The sequence below is a fragment of the Mesoplodon bidens genome (assembly GCF_964165515.1).
Source record: "Mesoplodon bidens genome assembly, chromosome: 4".
NCBI classification, from domain to species: domain Eukaryota; kingdom Metazoa; phylum Chordata; class Mammalia; order Artiodactyla; family Ziphiidae; genus Mesoplodon; species Mesoplodon bidens.
Genome location: NC_138160.1, coordinates 53,129,029 through 53,153,314, shown reverse-complemented (window position 1 = coordinate 53,153,314; position 24,286 = coordinate 53,129,029). Strand labels below are relative to the sequence as shown.

The 24,286-nt window shown below is 35.2% G+C and overlaps 1 protein-coding gene across 11 annotated transcripts in view; it reads left to right on the top strand.

Annotated features, from left to right (window-relative positions):
- ADAMTS6 (ADAM metallopeptidase with thrombospondin type 1 motif 6) overlaps nt 1-24,286 on the top strand; it is a 270,592-nt gene that overhangs the window by 224,987 nt on the left and 21,319 nt on the right. For 9 of the 11 annotated variants that reach the window (XR_014015831.1, XM_081233911.1, XM_081233913.1 and 6 more), the window contains 2 exons: nt 11,409-11,538; nt 18,980-19,184. Coding sequence is in view for 9 of the 11 variants with exons in the window: in XM_081233911.1 (XP_081090037.1) it covers nt 11,409-11,538; nt 18,980-19,184 (335 nt within the window). In the remaining 2 variants the exon portion in view is untranslated. Of the gene's footprint in view, nt 1-9,585; nt 9,828-11,269; nt 11,368-11,408; nt 11,539-18,979; nt 19,185-24,286 lie in introns of those variants that run through there. The other 2 variants (XR_014015832.1, XM_081233915.1) reach the window with 2 other exon arrangements.

Sequence of the window (24,286 nt, the reverse complement as noted above, 5' to 3'; positions counted from 1 at the left end):
GGTTCTAGCTCAGCTGTGTAATGACAAATAAAACTTTACAGTTTATGAAACATTTTTTGGTTCCCTGTTTCATTTGCTCATTCTCAATAACACCATGAGATAGGCACTGCTATTGTTATTCCTGTTTTACAGTAATACTCAAGTGAAGTAACGCTGAAATCAAGACTTAGAAGTCTAGTGATTTTTTTTAATGTAGCATTTTCTCTTGTAATAAAAATGGTCCTTTACCTTGAAGAGAGCTTTTTCATCAGTTGACATCATCAATAGAGCAACATGATATATTCCCCACTCAAGAATTTCTCCTTTACTAGCTTGAAATTTCATTTTTTCAAATGCTTTCCCTAAAGCAATGATTCTCAGTTTTGGCTGCACATTGGAATCACCTGGGGAACTTTAAACAATTTTGACACTTGGGCCTGCCCCCAGAGATTCCAATTTAATTGCTTGGGAGTATGGCCTGGGCATCAGATTTTTAAAAGGTCCCTAGGTAATTCTAATGTGTAGCCACGGTTGAGAAGTACTGCCTTTGAGGCTAATTGAAGGTTTATTTAGTCTTCAAATAATTTACATTCAGATGCAAATACCTCTGGGAGCATTACTAACTCACATCTCTGTTATTAGTTGGCTACTAGTTGGATGCAAAGGTTAATGAGATTTAGGTATAAGTATCTGGAGTGGGAAAGTTAGCTAGGGACATCAGAGAAGGAAATGAAAAAAGTGGTAGAATACCAATTAATTACATAATTTTGTTTAGTGTGGCCATTGGCCTTGAACATGCCTTTAGAAAGCTTTTTTTGTAGTTTAGTTTATTTACGTGCTTTCTTCTTCACCTGATGGATCATTTATAAGCATCTAATTAATGCTTTCAAAACTGACCGAAATTGTGCTAAATATCATTTCTTGGCCTTTTGACTAAGCTCAAGTGCAATTGTGCTAAAGAGATTTTCCAAAATCCTTTCTTCTCATTTCAAGTTTCTGTGGTACTTAGGGAGCTAAAATGAACAAATGGTTATGTACTTAACCAACTTTAATTTAGACTCACAAGTCAGAATATGAGGCCCCTGTTTTAACTCAACATTTGTGAAAACTGATAACAAACATTTTTTTCTCTCTGCGACTTATAGTTGTAATCAGAGAAGGCCTTTTATTGTTTTAGGAAATTGTTGTTTTTGTTAGGGAATGAATTTTTGCAAAATGCAGCAGTATTCATGATAATTTCCTCCCCTATCTTTCTGGATGTGCTCTCATTTCCCACTATTCAAACCATTCCCCTTCCACCCCCACCTTCTCCCCGCTCCCCACCCCAACTCCTCCTCTTATTTAATACAACCCTTAGGCTTTAAAGCAAAACTTCCAAAACCAATTAACTGAGAGTTGATGCTGTACTGTTGTACCTGTTCTGTCAGGAAAGAAAGCTTAAGGATCCTTTAGTTGTGCAAAGAAAGGTCAGAAATACATATGTATTTTCATGTATTAGTTTTACATTTATACTGTAAATATACAGTCTTCATCCTGCAATCAGTTCTACTGACACTTCTGATTACTTTCTTCAAATTGTTTTTTCTAGGCTTTTCTTTCTCTTTGTGTTGAAGTACAAAAAACTGCATACCAATTTGGTCAGGTTTCTGCTGACAAAGGCATCTCTCTGCTAAACATTCATTGCTTAGCAGCTCAGGGGAAAAAAAAAAGATAAGCTAAAGCTATGCTTAGATGGAGGACTGGGAGGGGGAGACAGGTTTATTTTTAGAGGCAATTTTGATTTTGTTTGAAGATCAAAGAGCACAGATTTTTCTTACTTATACAATGGAGTGTTTCAGGAATGTTTCTAATCAACTGTCTTTGACCATTTAGAATGTTATCATTACTTTATCTTTTACATTTACATAGCCTAATTAATTTTTATTGTGTGTTTGACACTCAAATTTTATAAAGATGCTTGTTTTATTTGTTATTCTTTTTCTTCCCTGGATGGCATCTTAAGCCTAATGTGTTGTGTGTGTGTGTGTGTGTGTGTGTGTGTATAGCATATAAATTTTTAAAAGATTTTCTATGTTTTTCCTCTTTTTAACTAGGGCAAATTCTTTTTATTTTACTTTTTGTGGTTTCACCTGGCTCACCTGGAGTCTTATACATACTGAAACTGGTTTCTACTCTTTAAGATTTTTAAGATGCTTTACATAGTTTCCAAGTACTATTTGTATTTTCCTGATTTAGGGCCATATTTTTCACAACGCCCCATAGTACCCCAGGACACTATAGCAGACTCACAGAGGCACTGCAGAATGTTGTACGTTTTCAATGGAAACACAGTGACACTGTTATACACCACGCAAATTATTACTATTGAGTGGTTAATAAGTGAAACTCAGATTTTTTTTTTTTTTTTCCTGCCTGGGAGGGCTGTGAAAAAAGTACTGGGACACTAAGAGTACTATGAACCAGGAAAGTTTGAGAACTCTTGATTTCAAATGAGTGTCAGTAAAGTTGGACAAAAATTAGTCACCTAGCTTCCTTTCAGTAGATGGTGAACTTCATCTCGTAAGAGGAAAAAATGCATATAAACTCCTTATTCAGGGTCCTGGTGATGTTCAGAGTTTAAAAATGGAGACTCTTCTGCACTTCCATTAAGAAACTAGAGGTTTTAAGTAATATGTAAATTTCTCCTTCATATCTGTATTAAGTATTTCTTCTGATGTGCCCTCCTGAATATGCTTCCTTCCTCTGTCTCTGTTAGTTCAGTTTCAGGTTAGTAGGTGATTAAAGGGAAAGAAAAAAGAGAGAGAAAAGAAAAAGAAACTATATATTTAAAAGAGCCCCTGATAGCAAATTCTCCCTTGCAGTTTACTACCTAACAAGTTTATGTAATAATCCACACTATTCCATTTATTAATAATAGACTTTTCAAATTATTTTAATGAATCTATCATGCAGATTACCTGGCCCCTTTAGAAAGCTGGATATTTCTACATTGTTTCTATGGAAGCACTTTATGTTAATGTTACATATTTTGTTATTTTCAAGAATGATACAACAGAACTATAAGTGTGCACTTAAAAGTACGTAAGTCCATTCTAAAATAACAATTTAAAAAAATAATTATTAGAAATATATGATGTAATCTTTTTGCCAGTACTAATATCTGACTGAAAGAGAATAGCTCTCAAAGTACCAGATAAAACAAAGGCAAATGCTTTACATATTCACAGATGTCCGTTTAATTTCTTTGCTAATTCTAACATGGCTAACATATTTAACATCACTAATAATGGTCAACTGACCATTAACACTTGTATTGCAGCTTATAAAGGACATATTCACTTAATTTGGAAAGAAACTCAAAGTGGAGGGGTCCCAAAATGGAACAGAGGAAAACAAAATTCAATTATTTTTCAAGTTTCAAAATAGACTTGATTGAAATTAAGTGTGAAAGACATTAATAAGTCAAATCTTATAATTGTTTGCTTCACTTTAATTTAGGAATTACTATCCAAAATTTACTTTGAGTTAAGTGAAAGATACCAGATGGAAATTTTAGTTTGAATAATTAAAAGCCCTTTAGTCATTGTCATTTCTTTTCCTTTGAAGAAATATAGTTATATAATTAGTTTTTAAGAAAAATTCCCTATAAAGGGTATTTTCTGTGTGAGGTTGTACTATTGTTTGAAACTATGAGGGTCCTTTTACATTTGGTTCCTGTATATACCAAACTTAGACATAAAACAGATCACTGTGATATTTTTAATTATACAAGTCCCTTGTAAAACGTGACTTGAGTTTACAAGGAATAAAGATTTGCATCAGCTTTGTTCATTATTCCGTAATTTTCTCTTTGGTCTTTGAAAAATAAAATATTTATAAGACTAGACAGTAGTCTATCATTGCATTGACTGTGGCATTCCCCTATTCACTCTCTCCCATCATCCCCTTCTTTCAGTTCATTTTCAATGTTGAGAAGGAAAGAGTACCCTTTAACATACGGGGTTAGTTATGCCAGGCATCAGAGCAGGGCACCTGTGAACATCACAGCTCCCAAAAGCCTATGCTCTGTAGCCATCAATTGCACTTGGCTCAGTTCTCATGTAACATGCCCTTGAGAGGGCTACTCCTCTAGGTAAACTCATGCTCTTGGCTGGTTCATGCTTCAGAAGTTAATATGTTTTTTCTTTTGTCTCTAATAATTATTTCTATTTATCTTTTTCCTTAAGTATGTAGCTTCCCCTATAGAATACACTTTAAAAAAAATTCTTTGAATTCTCCTGTGTATTTTCAATATAATTTAAGCTTTCTAACTTCTTGTAAAAAATTTACATATGAAAGTTTAGTTTGATAACCTGACATTTTTTACTGTTTACCCTTGCATATTGTGGCTTGCATTTTCTCTAGTGTTAAGATTTATAACTGAGGGCAAGAAATCTGTGCTAACCTAAAGCACTCCTCCTAATGCTGTTTTCCTTCCTCTTCCATTTCATTTCTGTTGCTTTAGAGATTATATTCTTCTCTAATGTGAATAGGGCCGGGATACATCTTACTCACTGAAAAACTTGAGTAAGGCTGAAACCAAAGTTTAAGTGCATTCCTATTGTATTTATGATCTATGTGTCACAGGTCATGTTTCACTTCACTGAAATTTTGTCCCAAATCTCATTTTTGACAATCATAACACTATGCATCTTTACAAGGTATTATGCATAAAATACTTTTGGAAAAAATAAAACCTCTTGTAATGATAAGCATTATCACCCTGATTTTATAGGATCTTATGATATTATTATTCCCATTTTTTATCTAAACAAAATTAAGATTTTCATTTAAAACTATATAGCTTGTTTATGATTGTGTCCTCGTTATAATTCAAATCTGAAATATTTACTCTTTGGTTCCAAGAAAAGGATTCTATATATAATTAAAGAAAAGCTTCTTTATTGGTAATAAATCCATCACAATGTGTGGAAGAAACTCAAGACCTCCTTGTACTCCAGCATCATTCCTCTAATGTTTAATGAAATACCCAAAACAAATAAGCTCCTACTAAAGTTCATGGAAATTCCTTTTTAGTATAATATGAGTTAATTCTTTATATTAGGCAACTTGTCTCTCACAAAGTCCTATTTCTAGTTAGTGTTCTGCCTCTTGACATGTCTAACCCCTTTGATATGTACCTCACACTGCTAAGAAATGAGACACTGAAACACGACGCAGAACCAAACAGAATCTAACAAATACCTGTTTTCCAGACCTATTCTGTAGAGGACAGGGGAAAAGCAGACCTAGAAGGGGTAAAAGTGAACAATTGAATTGTGAAGGAAAAAAGAAAAGACAACTTTCATAGAATTTTGGATCTGAAAGGAACATTAGAAATCATCTAATTTTTTGGTCTCATTTTACAAAGGAGAATGAAAACTTGCCTTAGATCATTTACCTAAACTGCCTAGAACTCAAAAAGAGGTAGTAACTAAACATGGCAGAAGTCAGAGTGAGAAAAAAATATCGTAACAAGATAAAGTGAAAGGGAATTACATCATAGACATTTGGCTATGAGATGAGTTCTTAAGATCCATGAAGATAAAGGAGAGAGAAATCAGACAGCAACATAACAAAATGAAGGAACTGTAAAATTCGAAATATTACATCTGAAAGTGCATTGTTTTATTAGATGAGGTAGGTTCCATAATATAATTATAATGGTACTTGCTTTATCCCCTCCCTTCATTATTAATGTAATCTCATTGAGGTCAAGTCTGTCTCACTCATTTTCCCCCTTATGATAATGAAAACCCATGGCTTAGACTTAGTAGGAATTCAATGAGTTAAGTTAGACCTTTCCGTGGAAGAGATTACTGTTAATTTATAATGAGTAGTCGGAATTCCCTCCAGGGGTAGTGTGATTTCAAATAAACACAGTATATGTATGCACCACCCTACCTTACCATCACTAAACAGAGTTGTTCTAGAAAAATAAATATTTTTAGAGCTGCATTTTCCTTTTCTTAATCCTGCTTCCTTGGGACATATAATTTTGCTTAAGACAGAAGGGAAGACACTGGAAAGGCAGAGAAAGAAAACCTTTGGGAGATAAAAACTAGCAGGAGGCTCTTGAGAAGAAGGAAGCAAATGGGTGGAGCTGATTGGTACCCTGATGCCAGCTGTTAGATCCAAGGCAGATGGGCTTTGCTCTGCCCTACAAATGCTTATGTCTGGCCAATAATCACACAGCACAGCAGCCAGATTCCAGCCATGAAAGGCAGAGCAGAGAGACATTTTTTTCCTGGCACTTGTTGCTCTCTGGATGCTATCTGCACTGAAGATTTAGATTAAATTAATGTTGTTGGCCATATGCTCTGTATACTGTGGTTATATAGTGTTGTCTTGGTTGCTAGCTACTTTGGATGCTGTGGTTAAGCAAATTGTTGCCTTAGCCACCAACCACATTTGTACTGTAAGTTCTGACTTATTAACTTTTTCCCCCCTATTCTTCAGAAAACTGTTTCTTGGGTAGATAGGATGTGCTTTGCCACTAGGTTAAATTATCTAGATGTTGATTAGCCCATCAATCCCAAAGTTACACTTTTCCTTTCTGTCTTTCCCTTACTGACTTACATGTAGTTACAGACTGCTCACTTACCAATTGAATTGTCTAGGACTGAAATGCTGGTTCTTATGAGTAGATTTGAGAAGACCTAGAAGATCTTTCTCTTGCCCTTAACCTCTCCCACATCCTTCTTGGTTTAATACATATCACTCTTTCAAATGAGATTCAAGTGGTAATTTCTGTGCATTAAGTGCCCTCTCTCTACTTTTAAAATGATGAACTACCCTAAGAAAAGCAATAAATTGCTAAATATTGTTACACATGAACTTATTAAATGATTTAATTATCTGAAAGAAGAGAGATGGGACATGAGAACATTGAGCAGCTTATAAGAAGAGTAGAAGAGGGACTGAAAAGGAGGCAAGAAATGAAGAGGAGGAATGGTCTCTAAAGTCTTCACTCAGGATTGGCTCTGCAGCTGCTGAGCAAAAGACCCTATATTCTTGAACCATCACCATTTCCTAGAGTAAGCACAACAGATGAAGGGCTCCATATAGGACTCACTTGCAGCTTGGTGGACTTCTTGCTCATTTTCCTATGGTGTATGCTACTTCAAAATACTAAATGCCATTTCTTGACGTGTAGCTTGAGCAGTGATTCAAGTTGGGTATTCCTTCCTCCCATTGGACAGCAGAACCTTTGATGGGCAAGTAGATCATCTGTAACTTTTAGCAGAAATTAAATATAAGATCTGACAAATTTAAACTTCCAGGCTAAAAATAAGAATTACATTTCCGTGTTAAGAACCATCTTTGGTATCAAAGAACCAAAATGGTAAGCAAATTAAAAGACTCTAAACAGGATACACCCATTTTAGAGAGTTTAAAGTAAATATGTATTGGTAAGGGCATCTTTGTACTTAAATTTTGTAATATGAAACCATTAAAGTTCTTTTTTTTTTTAAGCATGGAAGAGGAATTGCGTTTAAAAACAGAATTGGGTATAGAATTTGCATGCCAGTAACTTCAGGTGTTTAAGAATAAAATATAATTGGTGCAATTTTAAGTTTGACCAATTAAATTCTGCAGAACACCTGCATATCTCCAGGGGATATGGGCACTAAGCCACCAGAATTTTGTTTTTGATTAGGCATATACTGACTGGTCATACGGACATTTTATGTTTTAGGTTATAAACTATACATCTTTAGATTTGAAAGCATAGTGGTTTTGTGTAACTGGATGTAATTATTCCTGAAAGGTTTAAATCAACTTCTTAGCAATGTTTTACAGATTACTTTTAAAAAAGCTATGTACAAGAGGGTTGATCATATAAAAAGATTCTAAACTCAATCATTTCTCTTGTTGACTTGGTTTAGATTATTTCCAGTTGATCTGTGTTTTCTAAAGCTAAAAGCTGCATTTTCCTTAATCCAAAAGTATGTGTTGAAAAATCCATTCAATTAGGTGCATTGGTTTAGAGAGTTATTCTGTTGCTGCTGATTTAAAAAGAAAAAAAACAAAAAAAATTCTGTAAACCTGCCAAGTGTGGGGGTAAAAGTTGGAAGGAGATTTGTGCTATTGAAGGGAGATAGTTCAGCATTTTAGGAAGGTTTGGAATAGATTACTAGTATAGTCAGTTCTTGAGTGTGAAATACCACACTGTCTAATATGACATTTTAGAAGAAAATTAATAAAAGATGAATGCAAGGAAAATGCATCTTTGTAAAATACAGTTATTTCAGCTGCTTATTCAAGGACTTTAACTTTTACTTCATAAAAAATAGCATTCTGAAATTATGAAAGTGAAATGTACCCCCAAATATCCTAAATTCTAGTTTTTAAGAAGTCTGAGAGGCATGACAAAATTAAGTCAATTTGTAATTCTCAGCACTTAGCTCAATATCTCATAAGAAGTACAGTGCCTTGTATTCAGTAATTATTCTCTATTGAATGAATGAATGGATGAATGAATGAATGAATGAATGACCTGCGAACCATATTTAGCTGGCATTTTTAGTTTGTGCACTATGTAATTTTAAATTAATTACTGGATCCCACCAAAGAACAAAATAGCCTTAAAAATAAAGGTCCAGGGCTTCCCTGGTGGCGCTGTGATTGAGAGTCCGCCTGTTGATGCAGGGGACGCGGGTTCGTGCCCTGATGCGGGAGGATCCCACATGCCGCGGAGCGGAGCGGCTGGGCCCGTGAGCCATGGCCGCTGAGCCTGCGCGTCCGGAGCATGTGCTCCGCAACGGGAGAGGCCACAGCAGTGAGAGGCCCATGTACAGCAAAAAATAATAATAATAAAAATAAAAATAAAGGTCCAGAGCAAAGATATGAGATTGTGGATAATTTTTATTTTGTTCTTTCTGGTTTTGTGTATTTTCCAAATTTTTAACAATAAATGTTATGTAGCTGAAGTTTTTCAAGATCATACATGGCTAGAATTTATCTTAAAATCAAATGTAAATCTTACCTCTAATAACTAATATTTCATCTGTGATTCAAATTGCAGAAGCCTTGCTTTTATATTAAAGGCTACTTTTAAAAACTAATGTCATTATAACCAAACAACATTTCTAAGATTTTAAAGGAAGTAGAATTTTATCTTAAGCTGTAGAAACTGAATTGATGTTTCTGCCACTTATATAAAGCAATATCAGTTCCACTTTGTAGTGTTGAAAATGTTTATCCTCCCTCGGTAAAGTAAAATAAAAATAAAAAGTTTATCCTTTTCTGAAAAACAACCGAGATACTAGCTTGAATGCCAACTTCCTTATTGCAAGTTTAATCATATTTTTTTAGTTATTAAATGTATTTATTAAAGTTGGCTGAAGTTGTAAATCCTTTGTGTAAGTGGATGTTTTGAGCCTCCCCCCTCCAAGTATAATCATATTTGAATGGTTATTTTAAAAAATAACCATGCTAACCTATAAAAACAGTCGCCTGCTCCTCCTGATAGGAGCAAGTATTGAACCCAGGTAGATGGCTATTCTGAGCCACTGTGGCAGTGGGTGTTGAATCCTATGACTAATAATAGAGATTTTTATCCAGGTGAATCACATGGACTTAGTTATCTGCCCACTGGAATGACACAATGAGGAGATATGTGGTGAATACTGTGGAACATCTGTGAATGGGTCAAAGCTATGCCTGGTGTGAATCATTCTTCCCTCAAAAATCTAAAGTTTAATAGTTAAAAAATTCCAAACTGTTGTCGTATAAACTGAGATATTTGGCCTATTCAAGGAGTTGGGATGGAATGAATACAGCACATACTGTGAGACATTTTGCAAGTAAGTTGTTTGTCTATATTTTAAAGCTCTAAATTTAGGAAAACCAAAAAACGTGATCAGTAAGAGCCTTGGGTCACTGCAAGTAATAAAATATACCTTCTTCATCTGCTCACTACCATCATGGAAGCTATGGGACTTAATGGTTTTCGCCATCAGGGAAAGAGATTTCCCTATCTTTAAATTCAAAGTGCTTAGTTAGAAGTGTGCAAAACATGATGACTGAGGTACTCCCACCTGCAGCCATCCCAGGATGTTTAAGGGACCTTGGGGAAGCATTTGGTGCGTAGCTCTTTAGGTGACAGTTTCCTTCACTGAATGGTCCTGTTTCACATTGATTTCCCTAATTTGGGGTCAAACTCTTTTCTTTAGGGCACTACTAAAAGCAACTGAGAAAAAGAAAAAGAAAAACTGAAGGTTTGTGTGGGGCTAGGTAGGTATGAAGCTGTAGTTACTTGGATACTGCTAATGCTGCTTTTATAACTGGTTCTAGGTAATTTAGCCTACCGGGTTATAGAGATGGGATGAATGAGTAAGGGGGATAGCTTAGTTTGTGCTTTGATTTTCAATTCTGGGAGTAAGCTGCTACCTCTATAGGATCTGGAACACTTAGCATTGTCTTGTAGATTGACTTTCCTCTGAGACCTTGATACACCTATCTTTGCTTCTTTTGATTCCTCCACACTGAAGAGAAAATGAATCTGCATAAAGTCTATTCACCAGGCATGTTTACAGATAAGAATGTGTTTGTGTGTGTCTTCGTATTTTGTGAAATGTGAGCAAGGTGTGGTGGATATCTTTGCCATTAAATAATAAACATATATTTAGAATTTTACAAATTTTATGAGAATATTTTTAGCTGTGGCAAACAGGTTACATAGACCAATTTTTGAGAATGAGATAAGTACTTTGTAAGTTAATATTTGATGGAAAATGTGTGTATCTGTTTGCCAGTGGTGTAATCAACAAGGGCTGACTCTATCAAAGCAAACAGATTACTGATGGGTTGCAGTCCAAAGAGGCTCACTGCAGGCTCACTTTAAATTCTAGACTTTGTGGGCTTTCAGAGAAATAAATCTGTAAATGGAAGGAGAAAAAATGAAATGTGTGAATGTTACGTGTTCCTAACAAAGACTGAATTGATTGGATTTGTCCTACAAGATATTAAAAAGTAAATTTGTCCCTAATGTTTTGTTTTTACATAGATATCCAACCATTGTTTTGCACTGAAATGTATATTCATACATTTTATCTGATGATATTTTGGGAAAATAAAGTTTCTTTTTTTAAAGGAAAGCATGAAGAAGAATATACAAATGGGAATACTAATTGTTTAAAATTACCAATAGTTTCTTTTCTGAACTTGAAAACAGTTATGTTTCTAAATATGAGAATAATTTTGCCTAAATTTGCAATATAATGACCAGGTCTTCTCTCCTTTTTAGAGGAGCAGTCAAGTGTTTCTGGAACAGATAAGACAGCAGCGATCCAGTGAGGTTGATCCCCCACAGAGGAAAGCTATGCATACCTAACTTACTGGAAGGTAAACTACTCTTCAATTAATGATGTCCTCCTTTTCTCAAGGTGTCCAAAGACAGGAGGTGGTCTGTAAAAGGTTGGATGACAACTCCATTGTCCAGAACAATTACTGTGACCCTGATAGTAAGCCACCTGAAAATCAAAGAACCTGCAACACTGAGCCCTGCCCACCAGAGTAAGTAAGAGAAAGAAGTGAGAATTATTTTCTTCAAGTGCAAAGAGAAAAACATTAGATATTCTTATTTGGAAACATACATTCATACGATATAAATAAATTAGGCTGAGAAAAGGGGGTAAAACATCACAGAGGGTGGAATTTTGATTCCTATTTATCCACAGGACTTAGTAATTAACCCCTTTAAAGCAGGAACTTCAATAGGTTGATCCTGGCATAGTGCTGGCAATTGTCATATTTCATTAATTCTAAAGCACATATCATTTGCATTTTAACATCTCTGAAATTAGATTCATTTTGCAGTTGATGGTATCTTACAATAATAATTGGCATTATTTTTCTTTAATGGTACATAAAATAATGGTATCTTAGATCCAGTAAAATATGGTAGATTGGCGTGCAGTCCTATCTTTTCCAGATATTATCCTAAAGGCTTAAAGATATTTTAAATGGTTTAGAAATATTCTGTAATGGAGTATCAGTGCTTTAATTTGCTGGCCCAGTTTTAAGTTCTGTCATCCTAAGGCATCCTGTCTTCTGAGTGTAGAGCACAGGCCTAGAGGTGTACTTCAGTCCTTTTCTGTTGATTAATGTAGCAGTTACAACTCACTGTAAAGGGAGGTACAAGAAGAGAGCCCATCCATCTTAATGATGACTTCTTAAAAATTTAAACTTAAAAATATGAGACCTGCCATCAGTGGGCCACACTGTAGGAATCTGTAGGAACAGAAAGGTTTCTCGTTTGAGCAAAAGGCAATAATTTTGCGAAAAAGGACAAAGATGCTGAGTTAATGCTGAAAATACTGATCTTTTTAGGGATTTTGCCTGATTGACAATAGCAAGACAAAATATGTGTGAATGGCATTTCATTCTTGTTTGAGAAATCAGAGTAACCATTATCCCCCAGATTAGCTAATTATCCCAACATGAAATTGATAAAGAAAACGAGAGTAGGCAAATGAGATTATGTATTCCAAGCTCTCTAGAACTGGAGAGGAAAGCTCTATAATGAAGTAAGCCTTTTTCTAAAAGTGGAGTCACAAAAATCTGGGACTTACAATGGATAAAGAATGCAGGTCCCTAATATGGTTAAAGCAAGATGCATTTCTTGATATTTGTTCCAAAATAATAATGCCTTTGAACTTTCAATATCCAAAGTCAGTGTCTGCCTGAATGTTTTAATTTTAAGGAGAAATACTCACTCCTAGTCTCTTGAAAAGGTTTAGGGCAGTGGCTACCAAGAAGGAACACAGAATCTAGGGTGATAGAAGTTTTTATTCTAAGACTTTTAAAATTTCATGTCTCTTCTTTTTCAAATGTGATCACCATGTAACTAACTCCTTAAAAGCCAGACATGAGAAAGTATAGAAGTACAACCTATGATATGTATTACAAAGACAAGATATTTGTTTTCTTATTTTCCTTTCTTCTGCTAATTATTTTTATAAATTTATCTCAAGAGAAACTGAAAAGCTATATAAAACAAAGTGATACTCAAAAACCAGAAGATATTTTTTGACATTTCCAATAACTTAAGCATGTTTTCATATAATTGTGAGCCTCAACCCAGTAAGTTAATTCCCCGACACTCAGTACTTTAAGTATTATGTTTGTCATGATCAGCCATTTAAGGCATCTGACTGGGCCTGGTCACACCTGTTCTATTTTGGCCTCAGCTTTTTTATTTGTTTAAGTTCAAATGCTATTCAAACATCCTTTGAGATTTCTGTGGTTGGTCATTTCATTCCATATATCATGTGCTTGTATATTACATGGGAGATTTTTTTTTTTAACATTTTAAGGATAATTGACATTGGAATTAACCTACTCAGATAAAACTGTTTCATATTTCCCTTCCTTTTGTAGTTCGGAAATAAAAAGTTACTTCTTAACTTTTTTTGTTGTTTGGAGTAAGAAAATGGAATTTGAAAAAGATAGAAAATTTAGACAGACAGTTTTCTTTGTTGGAAAGAGCTAATGATACATATTTAAAATATTTCTCTTTTATCAGTCCTTTTAAATTTCTTCTTTATTCCTTTGAATTCAGACTATGAAAAAAGGAAATCTTAATTATTCAGAATGGTTGTCATATGTAATAAGATTCCCAGTAGACATTGGTATTATAGAGATAAAGCTCACTGAAAAACTACTGAATTCAGTAAGACATTAAATGAGTGTGGAAGAGAGAAGGTTTTTCAGATGACAATGTGATAATCATATTTGGTTTTTGTCATACATATTAAAGCGTAAAATTTTTTAAATGCAGATAAGTAGAAAGAAGAAACTAAAAAAACACTTACAATACTTGTAAGACCACTGTTAATATTTTGATCTATATATTTCATCTTTTTCTATGTCTACATAGGCACATGTATATAAAAAATGGAATTATATTATTTATGATGCTCTGTAGTCAGTTCTCAACATATTGAACATTATGTTGTTCTGAACATTAAACATCATCTACAACATTTAGTAGATATGTCATTATTTATTTAAATTGGTTTTCCACTGTTGAACAATTTCGTCTGGGTCCTAGCTTTTGATCCCTTTCTATTCCACAGCATTAACCATATTTGCTACCAAAACTTTGCTCTCTATAATTATGCCTTATGCTAAATGAATAGGAATAAAATTTCTGGTTCAAATAGAATTATATTTTACTCTCTGAGACAAACTGTCAAGTTGCTCTCTAGAAGGAATGTATGAATGTATATTCCCACCAACAGTACGTATATGACTGTCATTTTCCTGAACTGAACAACACCGGGTATTATTTTAAAAACAATCTTTAACTATTTTATAGGGAAGAAAAACCCTTGATATCTAATTGCTATTTTATTTTTTGTGCTAGAATTGCTGGTGAGGCTGAACATTTAAAAATTATGTTCGGTGGCCATTTGTATTACTTCTTTTTTGCTCTTCATGGCCTGACCCATTTTTCTACTGAAGTGTTTATCATTTTGTTATTGATTTGTATTAACTCAATGTATTAAGAATATTAACTATTTTAGACATTTTTTTCCTAGTTTGTTATATATTTCCCATATTATGGTGTTATGATCTATTTTTACTTATAAAAGTTTTTTTAAAATACTATGTAGAAAAACTATCAAACTTTTATTTCTTTCATTGGTATAATGTTATGAAGGCCTTACCCACTTTATGATTATACTTTCAAAGTTTTTTTTACGGTAAACTCTATCTGAAATATATTTGCCTGCTTTGAGAAAAGGATCTATATTTATTTTCAAATATTATTGTTTTCCCAGTACCATTAATTTAAAATCCTAAATGGTATTTTTTCATCAGAAATTATCTAATGAAATATTTTAAATGTGCTTTAGTCATATTGGAGACTTTATAAGTAAAGTATGGAAAAACAGAGGGCAGTAAGGTTTATCCTTGTTCTGCATAAAATACAGGGGACCAGGAAGAATAGACAAAAGAGGCATTGGTAAAGAAATAATAATAATAGCGTTTATTTGGAGGACCTTGAAAGGCCAGAGGAAGCCTTGCTGGAAAAAAAGTAATGTGGTCAGAGCAGCAACTCTTTTATGAGAAAAAGAATAGTAGTCAAGATGGTGAGGTGACTAGGGATAGGAAAAAAACAAGAATTCTAGAGGCATTGAATGAAAATGGTAGGATTCATGACATAGGTAGAAATAATTAGGAAAAGGAAAAGGGAGGAGTTGATATTAAAGAGCATGACTGATAGGAAGCTAGTGCCCCACTGTAAGAAAAGGAAGTAATGTTGAGTTGGAATCCAAAGAGAAAGGCCAAGAGTTCAGTTTTGACCATGCTGTCTTTTAATAGCAAGAATATTTGTATATATGACCTCATTTGAAGAGTCTTTGGATACTGAATATAGTTCCTGTATGTTACTGTGATTTTTAAATTTGCAAAAATCAGAAAGGTGAAAACAATGGAGTACAGTACATTGTGATAATACTGTGACCAAGAATTAAAAGACATTTTTTTAAGCAACTGCAATATGGAAGGCACTGTGCCTTGGAAAATGGTTCTTTTTCCTAAGGACAATCTAATTGGGCAAATACATATAAAAATAACTATAGTACAAGGCAAAATATGTTAAGTACAGTAAGAGTTATAAGCAAAAGGGCAAAAGGATGGTCAGACTGGAGAGAGATTTTTACCCAGGGGCTAGGTTTTCTTTAATAGTATATTTTTATTTTGAGTCATTTCACCTCACCCCATGGACGACTATAATCTGTTATTTTAAGTTGAGAAAAAGATCATCAGAGTCCTCTATAAAACTCCAAAATGTAAGACCTGGGAGGAATCATAGAAACCATATAAGTCAACTCCCATCATCTCATTTTCTTCCCCCAATATTATTGTTTGTCCTCTTAAGGTACAGATAATGTAGATCAGATTACACAGGCTGCATCAAGCCACTCATTTCAGACACTCAAACGTGAATCCCACTAACTGTATAGCTTCTTCATCCTGATGAGGATGAAGACAATTTTATCACTGGGTCTTCAGCTCAGAAAGAAATAGCCCCAGTATTATTCAGATTATAATAATTCAGCAATTGATAGTCTCAGAGATAATTTTAGTGCTCATATTTTACCACTGAAACTAGAGGATGAAAAAAGAGAAATAGGGAGAATGTCATCAGAGGGTCAAATACATGGAGAATGAAGTTGAAGGAAGCAGTCTGTCTTACACTGGACAGGAGAGTGGTGAAACTGGGACTAATAGATGCAGTGGTAAAATTGCAAAGCTATTTAAATAACTAGATGGTGATTTAATCCTTTAGAGAGACATGGGAAGGGATGATTTGGTGAGCAATAAAGACACAACAGGGACTGAATGTGGAACCTGAAATCAAAGTTAAAGTCAGAAGGAAAATTGGAAGTGTAGTTAATATTTTTACTTTCATACATTCTGACTTAAACGCTAGAGTGATACATCTAGGTTAAAAGATGGTTGGTAATAAAAGAGAGGACGAAGAATAAAAAGGCGGAGGTGGCCCTGGTCTCGTGCACCAAAAAAAACAGCAACACCTCCTGAATCACTGCTGTTACTCTGGGCACCTGTGTTTAATTTGAAGGCCTCCATCCCTCTTACATTATGAGACCTAATGAGATCATGGCTGGAGATGGTATGACTGAACTTTTTGTGGCTGAGTTATACACATTGCTGTTTTATCCCCTAATCTTGGTGATGAAATCACTGCTGCGAATTGAATCAGAGTTTCACTATGGCTGGCATGCAAGTTATTATTCTCAATACACATTTTCCTCTTTACCAAAAATGGTACTAACAACTTAGGATCCTGTTCATCTGTGGAAAATAAAACGGAAAGAATATGAAAATCACTTTAAATCTCCTCTGGAAAATGACTTAGAAAAAAAATGTTAATATCAGATTTTTTAAATTCAGGATTAAATTATCATTCTTTAAATAAATCTTATGTTGAAAATTTTAAAATTTTTGACAAAATGTATTTTTAAGTTTGAGAAACTGGTTAGTTATGATATTTCTAAATGCTGGTTTCCCTCTGTAAGTAAAGAAAATAAAAATAATAGTAAACAAAGGCCATTGTGGCTTATTTGGTTGAGTGTAGGCTCAAATTTAGGATACTAGTACTCTGACTTCACTAAGGTATTATCTTCCACATACAAAACTGGCAAAAATGAGCTAAGTTCATGAAAAGAGGTGAAATTTGTTCTTAAATTTTAATACTCTTCTCTCTGGCTACTCTCCTACCAAGAGCATGAACATGTCCATTTAGGATATATGTGTGATTTATAAGTACAGATTGAAGAAAATGTCTTTTGACCTCATGCTTGTGATCTAGATTCTATTATTTGGCAGTGTTATAAATGAAATCCAGTGGATATCAGTTGATGGGGGATCTAGTCCTAGCTCCATCATTGCACTTTTCATAATTTTGGAGAACTGTTTTCCTAACACTGGGTCTTACTTTCTTCTATAAAACAAAGCACAGTGCCTTGAGCATAGAAAGCATTCAGCATATATTCATTACATTAAATACAATAATATATCAGTCAGGACTCTGGTTGGAAATAACACAACTTCAACTTTGGCTAGCTTCTGCACTTAAGAGGATTTATTGGTTTATATAACAAAGCTGAGGGAATCGTAAGAGTGGACCTAGCTTCAGGAATGGCTGGAATCAAGCACTCAAATACCTGCAGGACTCTCTAGCTCCTCTGCATTCTTTCAGATCAGCTAATTCCACTTGACAGGGGACATGGCCATCATCAGCTCTTGTATCTTTATACACCTTTGTGACCAGAAAGGAAAGCGTCCCTTTTGCTATCGTTGAGGTATAAAAATTCTAAAGCTGAATTCTTATTGGTCTGATTGGGATCATGATTCATACCCTTGGACCAATTAATGTGCCCAAAAGACTGAGTCCTGCAGAAATACTACACACACACACACACACACACACACACACACACACACCCCTGAAATTGTATATATGAAAGTTCATTGATGACTTTAGGAGTGGTATACCTACAAATATGAGATATGTTCATTTATTAAGATATTTCTGTTTCTTCCCACATTAGCTGTGTAGAAGCTGTTTTTAAGAGTAAAGGGGTCAAAGCAAGGGATCTCCATGTTTTCACAGAGCTGGCTCAGGGCTCTGCTTTTACCACAGTTTTTAGGACCCTCAAGTCTTCTGGATGGATACCTGGGCCATCTCTGCCCCTGTAAGGACAATAAAGAAGTCTGTCTTATGGAGAGCATGACATTCATTTCTGGGAATCAGAAAACAAATCCCTAGCTCCTGTAGTGTGGTTTTATCACAAAGTCCTCAATTGAGGGAGAACCTGCCTCAATGTAATAATAAAAATGGCTACTGTTTCTTGTTTGTTGTGTGTTAGACACTGTTAGAGGCTCCTGAGACCCTATTACTAGCATATCTTCTCTTGTTCGTGTTCAGTATGTCAAGGTGATAGGCTGAAATTAGCCATAGTGAAGTATTCGTACCACAAAAACTGGCAAATGTAACAAATCAGGACTCCCTCCCTCCCATGAAGAACCAGTTGTTACCATTTACCAGCATGTGGCTTGGAGCTTCATATGTTACCTTGCTTAATCCTCAGGACAATCTCATGATTGATATTGTTATCCTCGTTTTAGAAATTAATAAAAAAGGACAAAAAGAAGTTTAAAAACACATAATGCATTGCTTGTTTGAACCTGGGTTCTGCCTGCTCCAAAGCCCATGCACTCTGCTCTAGAAGGCAGCCGACAGTGGGTTATCTTTTCCTTAGCAGTTCTTCCATTTGTCATTTGTCACATCAACTGACACTGAAATATTAGCTCTTCTGAGAAGAGGAGGTAGTCCACTGAGAAAGTGCCTTCACTCTGCTGAAATCTCTGGCTGCACTGAGGGAATGCTTTTCTGTGTTTCTTCCACTTCTTGTTGCAGGTGGTTCATTGGGGACTGGTTGGAATGTAGCAAGACTTGTGATGGTGGGATGCGCACAAGGGCAGTGCTCTGCATCAGGAAGATTGGACCTTCTGAGGAGGAGACACTGGACTACAGTGGTTGTTTAACACACCGGCCTATTGAAAAGGAGCCCTGCAACAACCAGTCATGTCCACCGCAGTGGGTGGCTTTGGACTGGTCAGAAGTAAGGAAATCTGAGGCTGTATGTTTTGAGATGTCTTAGCTATCAATACCAAAGCATTTAATGTTAAGGACACCTGAGCATGTGAGCACCTTAGAACTCAACAAGTAAGGGCTGCATAACTCTGAATTTGGCCATGTTATATTTTTTTGCTGCTTGCCAGGAAGTAAAGGTTTTTGGAGTAAGGAAAATCAATGAGAAACTAGTCATCAATTTAATTAAAAAACAAGCCTGAAGTGAATTTGAGAGGATATTATAAGTGGGTTTTCTTCTTCATTGCTATTCTTGAACAGCATTATAAGCTCAGAATTAGTGATATGTTATATCTTTTTTTCCAAGTAATGTTCCAACCTAACCATATAACTCTTACATATGAATTTAATTTATCATCACATGTTATATATCTATATATATTTTAATTGCTTCTGGGGAAGAAACACAGAGTTGAGGGTTATAACTGTCAAAAAGTCAAATTCAGATTTTATCATTACCTCCACTTATATGATCATTGAGGAAGATCTAACTAAGATAATGTTTTTCTGCATACATGTATATATAAAAAGTCTGATATAATCCCGAGGCCTCAGAAAAATGGTCTTATGAAAAATGAGGTAAGAGGTAGAGTTAATTCTTGACTCTTCATCCTGCATGAGACATATACATATACACACTGTACCATTCTCTACATTTCCTAAAGAAGAACTGAATCCTTCTGTAGTGTTGGTAAATGTTAGAAAGAATGAGTATCTGGCTATATAACTAAAGGTCATTTTTCTAAGTTAGCAAAACAGGATGCATTTCCTGCTGGAAACATTGTAGTACTTGCTTTAGGTATTTCCTGTAGACCTCATAAGTTTGTCAAAAAATAAACAACAGAAAAAAACTAAACATTGTTCTTTAGGAACCTCTGGATGTAACTTTTCTCCCTATGAATCTTACTGCTTGAGTGGCCTTATTTTGCTAGAGGCCCAGGGCTAAAAGAGAGACCTGTGTTTAAGATGGTACATGGAAATGGAGATTCTGACCGGTTGTGGTTATCTGTGGAATCTTTGGCAGACGTTGGGAGTGTTCTTCCAAGTTTCCTGGCCATAGTCCAGCTTCAGTAATTACATTCTGCCTACCTAACTTTTATTTGTGTTTCAATCAAATGTAGAGATATTCTCAGTATTATTCAGTGGTTATGGAAAACAGTATGAACTCTTCTGTTCCCTAACAGTGGGTGGATTAACTCCTACATTCATTTGGAAGATAAAATCCAGTGATAAAGAAGAGACATTTTACAGAATTGTACACGTTAGTAGTTATTTTACTTGCAAGTCAGTGCCCAAGACCCTTATAGAAGTTCATAAATAGTCTTTGATTATGATGGCAATGTTGTTATTGGAAAATCCTAATGGGAGACCTGATAATTGGCTGCAACATTTTTAGGGTTTCAGGCCAAGTCAGTAAGTATAACTGGGTGCTTTCTAACCACATTGGGATAGGAGCTATGGAGAATTCAGAAGAATCTCAAGAACTTGGGAAAATAAGAAATATCCATGAAGCAGCTAGAAAATAACATAAGACAGTGTTTAACAAAACGGTGGATTGTGAGGTATAAATGTATAAGATATACAGAAATTCAGAGCTGAGAAGGGCAGAATAGCCTGGAGTAGGCTCAGAAGGCTTTTTAGTTGATGGGGGTTGAACTGAATGTTGTAGGAGTGTAAGATTTGAAGTAGGGAAGAGAACAAGAAACTGGAGAAGTATTCCTGATAAGAGAAACAACTGAACAGAAACACAAAGATCATGTGGTGAAAGTAGAGTGGGAGAAAAGGATTTGTTTTAAAGAATAAATGGAAGATAAGATTGAATAAAGTAGTGATAGGTAACAAGAAGGCTTGAATACAGAACTTTATACTATATCATCCTTCTACAAAAAGTGGAGAAAAATCAACAAGTTCAAAAATAGAAACTAGAAAAAACTTCTGCTGACCACTAAAACGCCAAAATCTTCTCATGTGCAGACTCACTTCACATTGGTCTCTGGACCTACATTTTTCTGTATCATTATATTTTTAACATAAAACACCAAATATAATCACCTTAAGGAATAGATTATGTATATTACTGTATGTTTCCATTCCAAATACCATTTTAAGATTTTCTTCCTAATTCAACTTCATACAGGTTGTAGTTACCCTACTTTTAGCATTTTGCTTCTCATCTACCCAGTCTTAGAAGTGACTTGCTCAAATGGCTCTGCGAGGCTGTTAGGTACTCCTGGAAGCTGCCTGGAGAAATATGTTTAAGTTAAGGGGACTTTGAATCACATTTCTGCTATCTTCTTTAAGATAGCTAAGTCAAAGCTTATGGGAGAGAAGTGGAGCTGGGGGGCATGGAGTACACATGTTGGGACTATCACTTCCAAAAAAACCAAAAAATAGTGCCTGTTGTCTCTCCACAGACAACACAGGAAAACTATTCTGGGGTAAGCATGAGTCAGGAAATCCTGCCATTGCCATCTCAAAGATTCTAGTTGAACATCATCTATACCATCATCTTCATCCTTTGTTCAGGAGGAAAGAGTTGATTTTTATCCCCATTCAGTCTCTCCTGTTTATTTTCCAAAGGAGAGGGTGCACTCTCACCCTTCCATTTCCCTTTAGCATAAAACCTACCTCTTCTCCAGATAAGTTAAAAATAAGTAAAAGTAAATAGCATTAAGTGAAAAAAAAATGTCTGAGTAGCCATGGAGAACAAAGTGAGAATAAGGAACCTGTTCTTCTCAGAGGAATGTAACATCTCCCACTAATGAAAAGAGGAGGTCCCAGCAGAAGAGCAGGCAGTGTTCAACCTCTTTCACTTAACTTTTGCAAAGATATTTCACACAATATCTTTTTCACACGCCCATGAAAACTTCCCTCCTCTTTCTGCCCCCTTCCCAATTCCAAATATCAGCTGTCTGAGCTCTGCTAATCACAAGGGTGAGGTTCAACTGGTGAAAACATGTGGCAGTAAGAGGAATGTACCCTCTGACCTTTTTCTTTTCTTTGCTGGCTTCTCTAATGTAAAATTTCCATTGTTGCAAAGCCAGGAACCGTTTTCATTTTCCCCATCAGTGAAACCCACCCAGTGCTTACGGCCAAAAAAAGAAAAAAAAATTAAGCCAAATTGCCTTGGTGGAAAATGGCTCTTCTGCAGTCTTTGTGAAACTAATGAAGCCATGGCTTTCCCATTTCCTACAATTTAGCCTCACTCCTGGGATCACCCATGCTATGTTGAACTTAAATGGCTTTCTGTTTTTGCCCTCTCTTGGCACGTGACTCTTAAAGTGTTGCTGTGTAGTGTGAATGGGCTCCAGCAATCCTTAGCCATTCTTTTGATGTAGAGGAATGGTTTCTTTTGACTCTCACAGAGTACCCATTGAAAAAGTTCTGTTTCTTGTACTTATTCTTGGACAAATAGATGACTGGCATCATACTCAATTGACTTGATGGGATTTACATTTAGGTAGCATTACTTAAGAAGGATGGGGGGGCGGGAATCTTCCTACCGAGGCACTGTTCTTTGTTTTAGTAGATACTTGTGCTGTCACCTTGTTTACTCCTAGGTTCTACTCTGATGCCATAACTAAGTAAATTAAACCCACCTCTCCAGAGAGAATTCAGGCTGACCCCAAAATGTTAATGTTTCTATCCTTTACAAGTGAGAGCCAAATTATTTTCCCTGGTGTGGTTTCAAATGTTTTTTCTGCAAAATATGTTTTTGCTTCTTAATCATAGAATGTTGAACTGAAGTATAAATGTATCTCTCATAAAAATCACCTCCTATATCCCACTGAGATGAGAACAAAAACAAATGGTCTGGTCAGATTTTAAATAACTGTAAGTTTCTGATTATATGAATAAAAGAAGAAAAAAAAGATATTTATCTGCAATGAGGAGAAATAGTGAGAGAAGTAATTTTACTAAAGAATCATTTTCCGCTGAATTATCTTCCACCCAGCTACCTAATGGTTTATTACGAGAATGAATTGAATTAATTTTGATATTTATAACTAGACTTTAGTCTAAAAAAATGACTTTTTATTACTAAGTGTTCAATTTCTAATTATTTCTAATGAATTTTACTGCATACTCAAAAAGTGTGCAAAAAATATACCCTTTACATGGGTATAGACTAATGATTATCTCTGAAGCATGCTCTGAATCACTTATGATTAATTTAATGCCTATTAATCATATATATAATTGTGGTTACATCTTGCTTTTCTAGGATTTCGTATTTTTTCAGGTAGCTAAATAAAACTGAGGCTGTCAGATAGATAAACATATTCATCAGAAGGCTAGAGAGGCAAAGATGAAATGTAAGCTAAATAAAGCAGAGGGAAGAAGCAAAAATAAGAGCAAGCTGAGGGATGTCTCTGCTTGAACATCTCTGACATAAGGTCAGAAGAATTTGCAGGATAGAGTTCTACTTAAAACGAAGTTGGTCTAAGTGGCATCCTGTGCCTTTACTATTTTTTACAAGCAATTTTTACACATTTCATTTTACAGTCACCCTCTAGAAGTGCAATATTTGCAGAGACCAGAGTTGAGATTCCGGCTATAGACATGTAATATTTGTGACTAGATCTGCAGGGCTCAGGGCTGGTATATTCATTGAATCAGACTGTAGTTTTCAGTCATTCACTATTTTGAGAATCCAGTTGATTATCTCTACTTCCAGTGCTATAGAATAGAATATCTGTGACTTATTTAGTGGAGCTTGGGCTATAATTTTCTTAATTATTTCTTGCCTCAATAGAAGATGTCTTATGTTAAGCTTTGCGTATAACTTCACATTGTCCCACAGAGGGTTTGTGTCTTTGTACATTTACCTTTCAGGGCACTATCTTTTTCAGAGCTGCAATCTGAATTTATCTGTACTTCTCAGTACTTCAGTTTCCCACTAGTAAAATGGGTGTGAAAACAGCACTTCATGAGGTTTCCATGAAGATTAGGTAGATTGTGACATGCAAAGGACTTAGAATGCTGCTTGACACTTAATAAAGCAGTAATCATAGTAGTAGCAGCAGTAGTCATAGTAGTAGCAGCAGCAGCATTAGCTTTGTGCCTGGCACT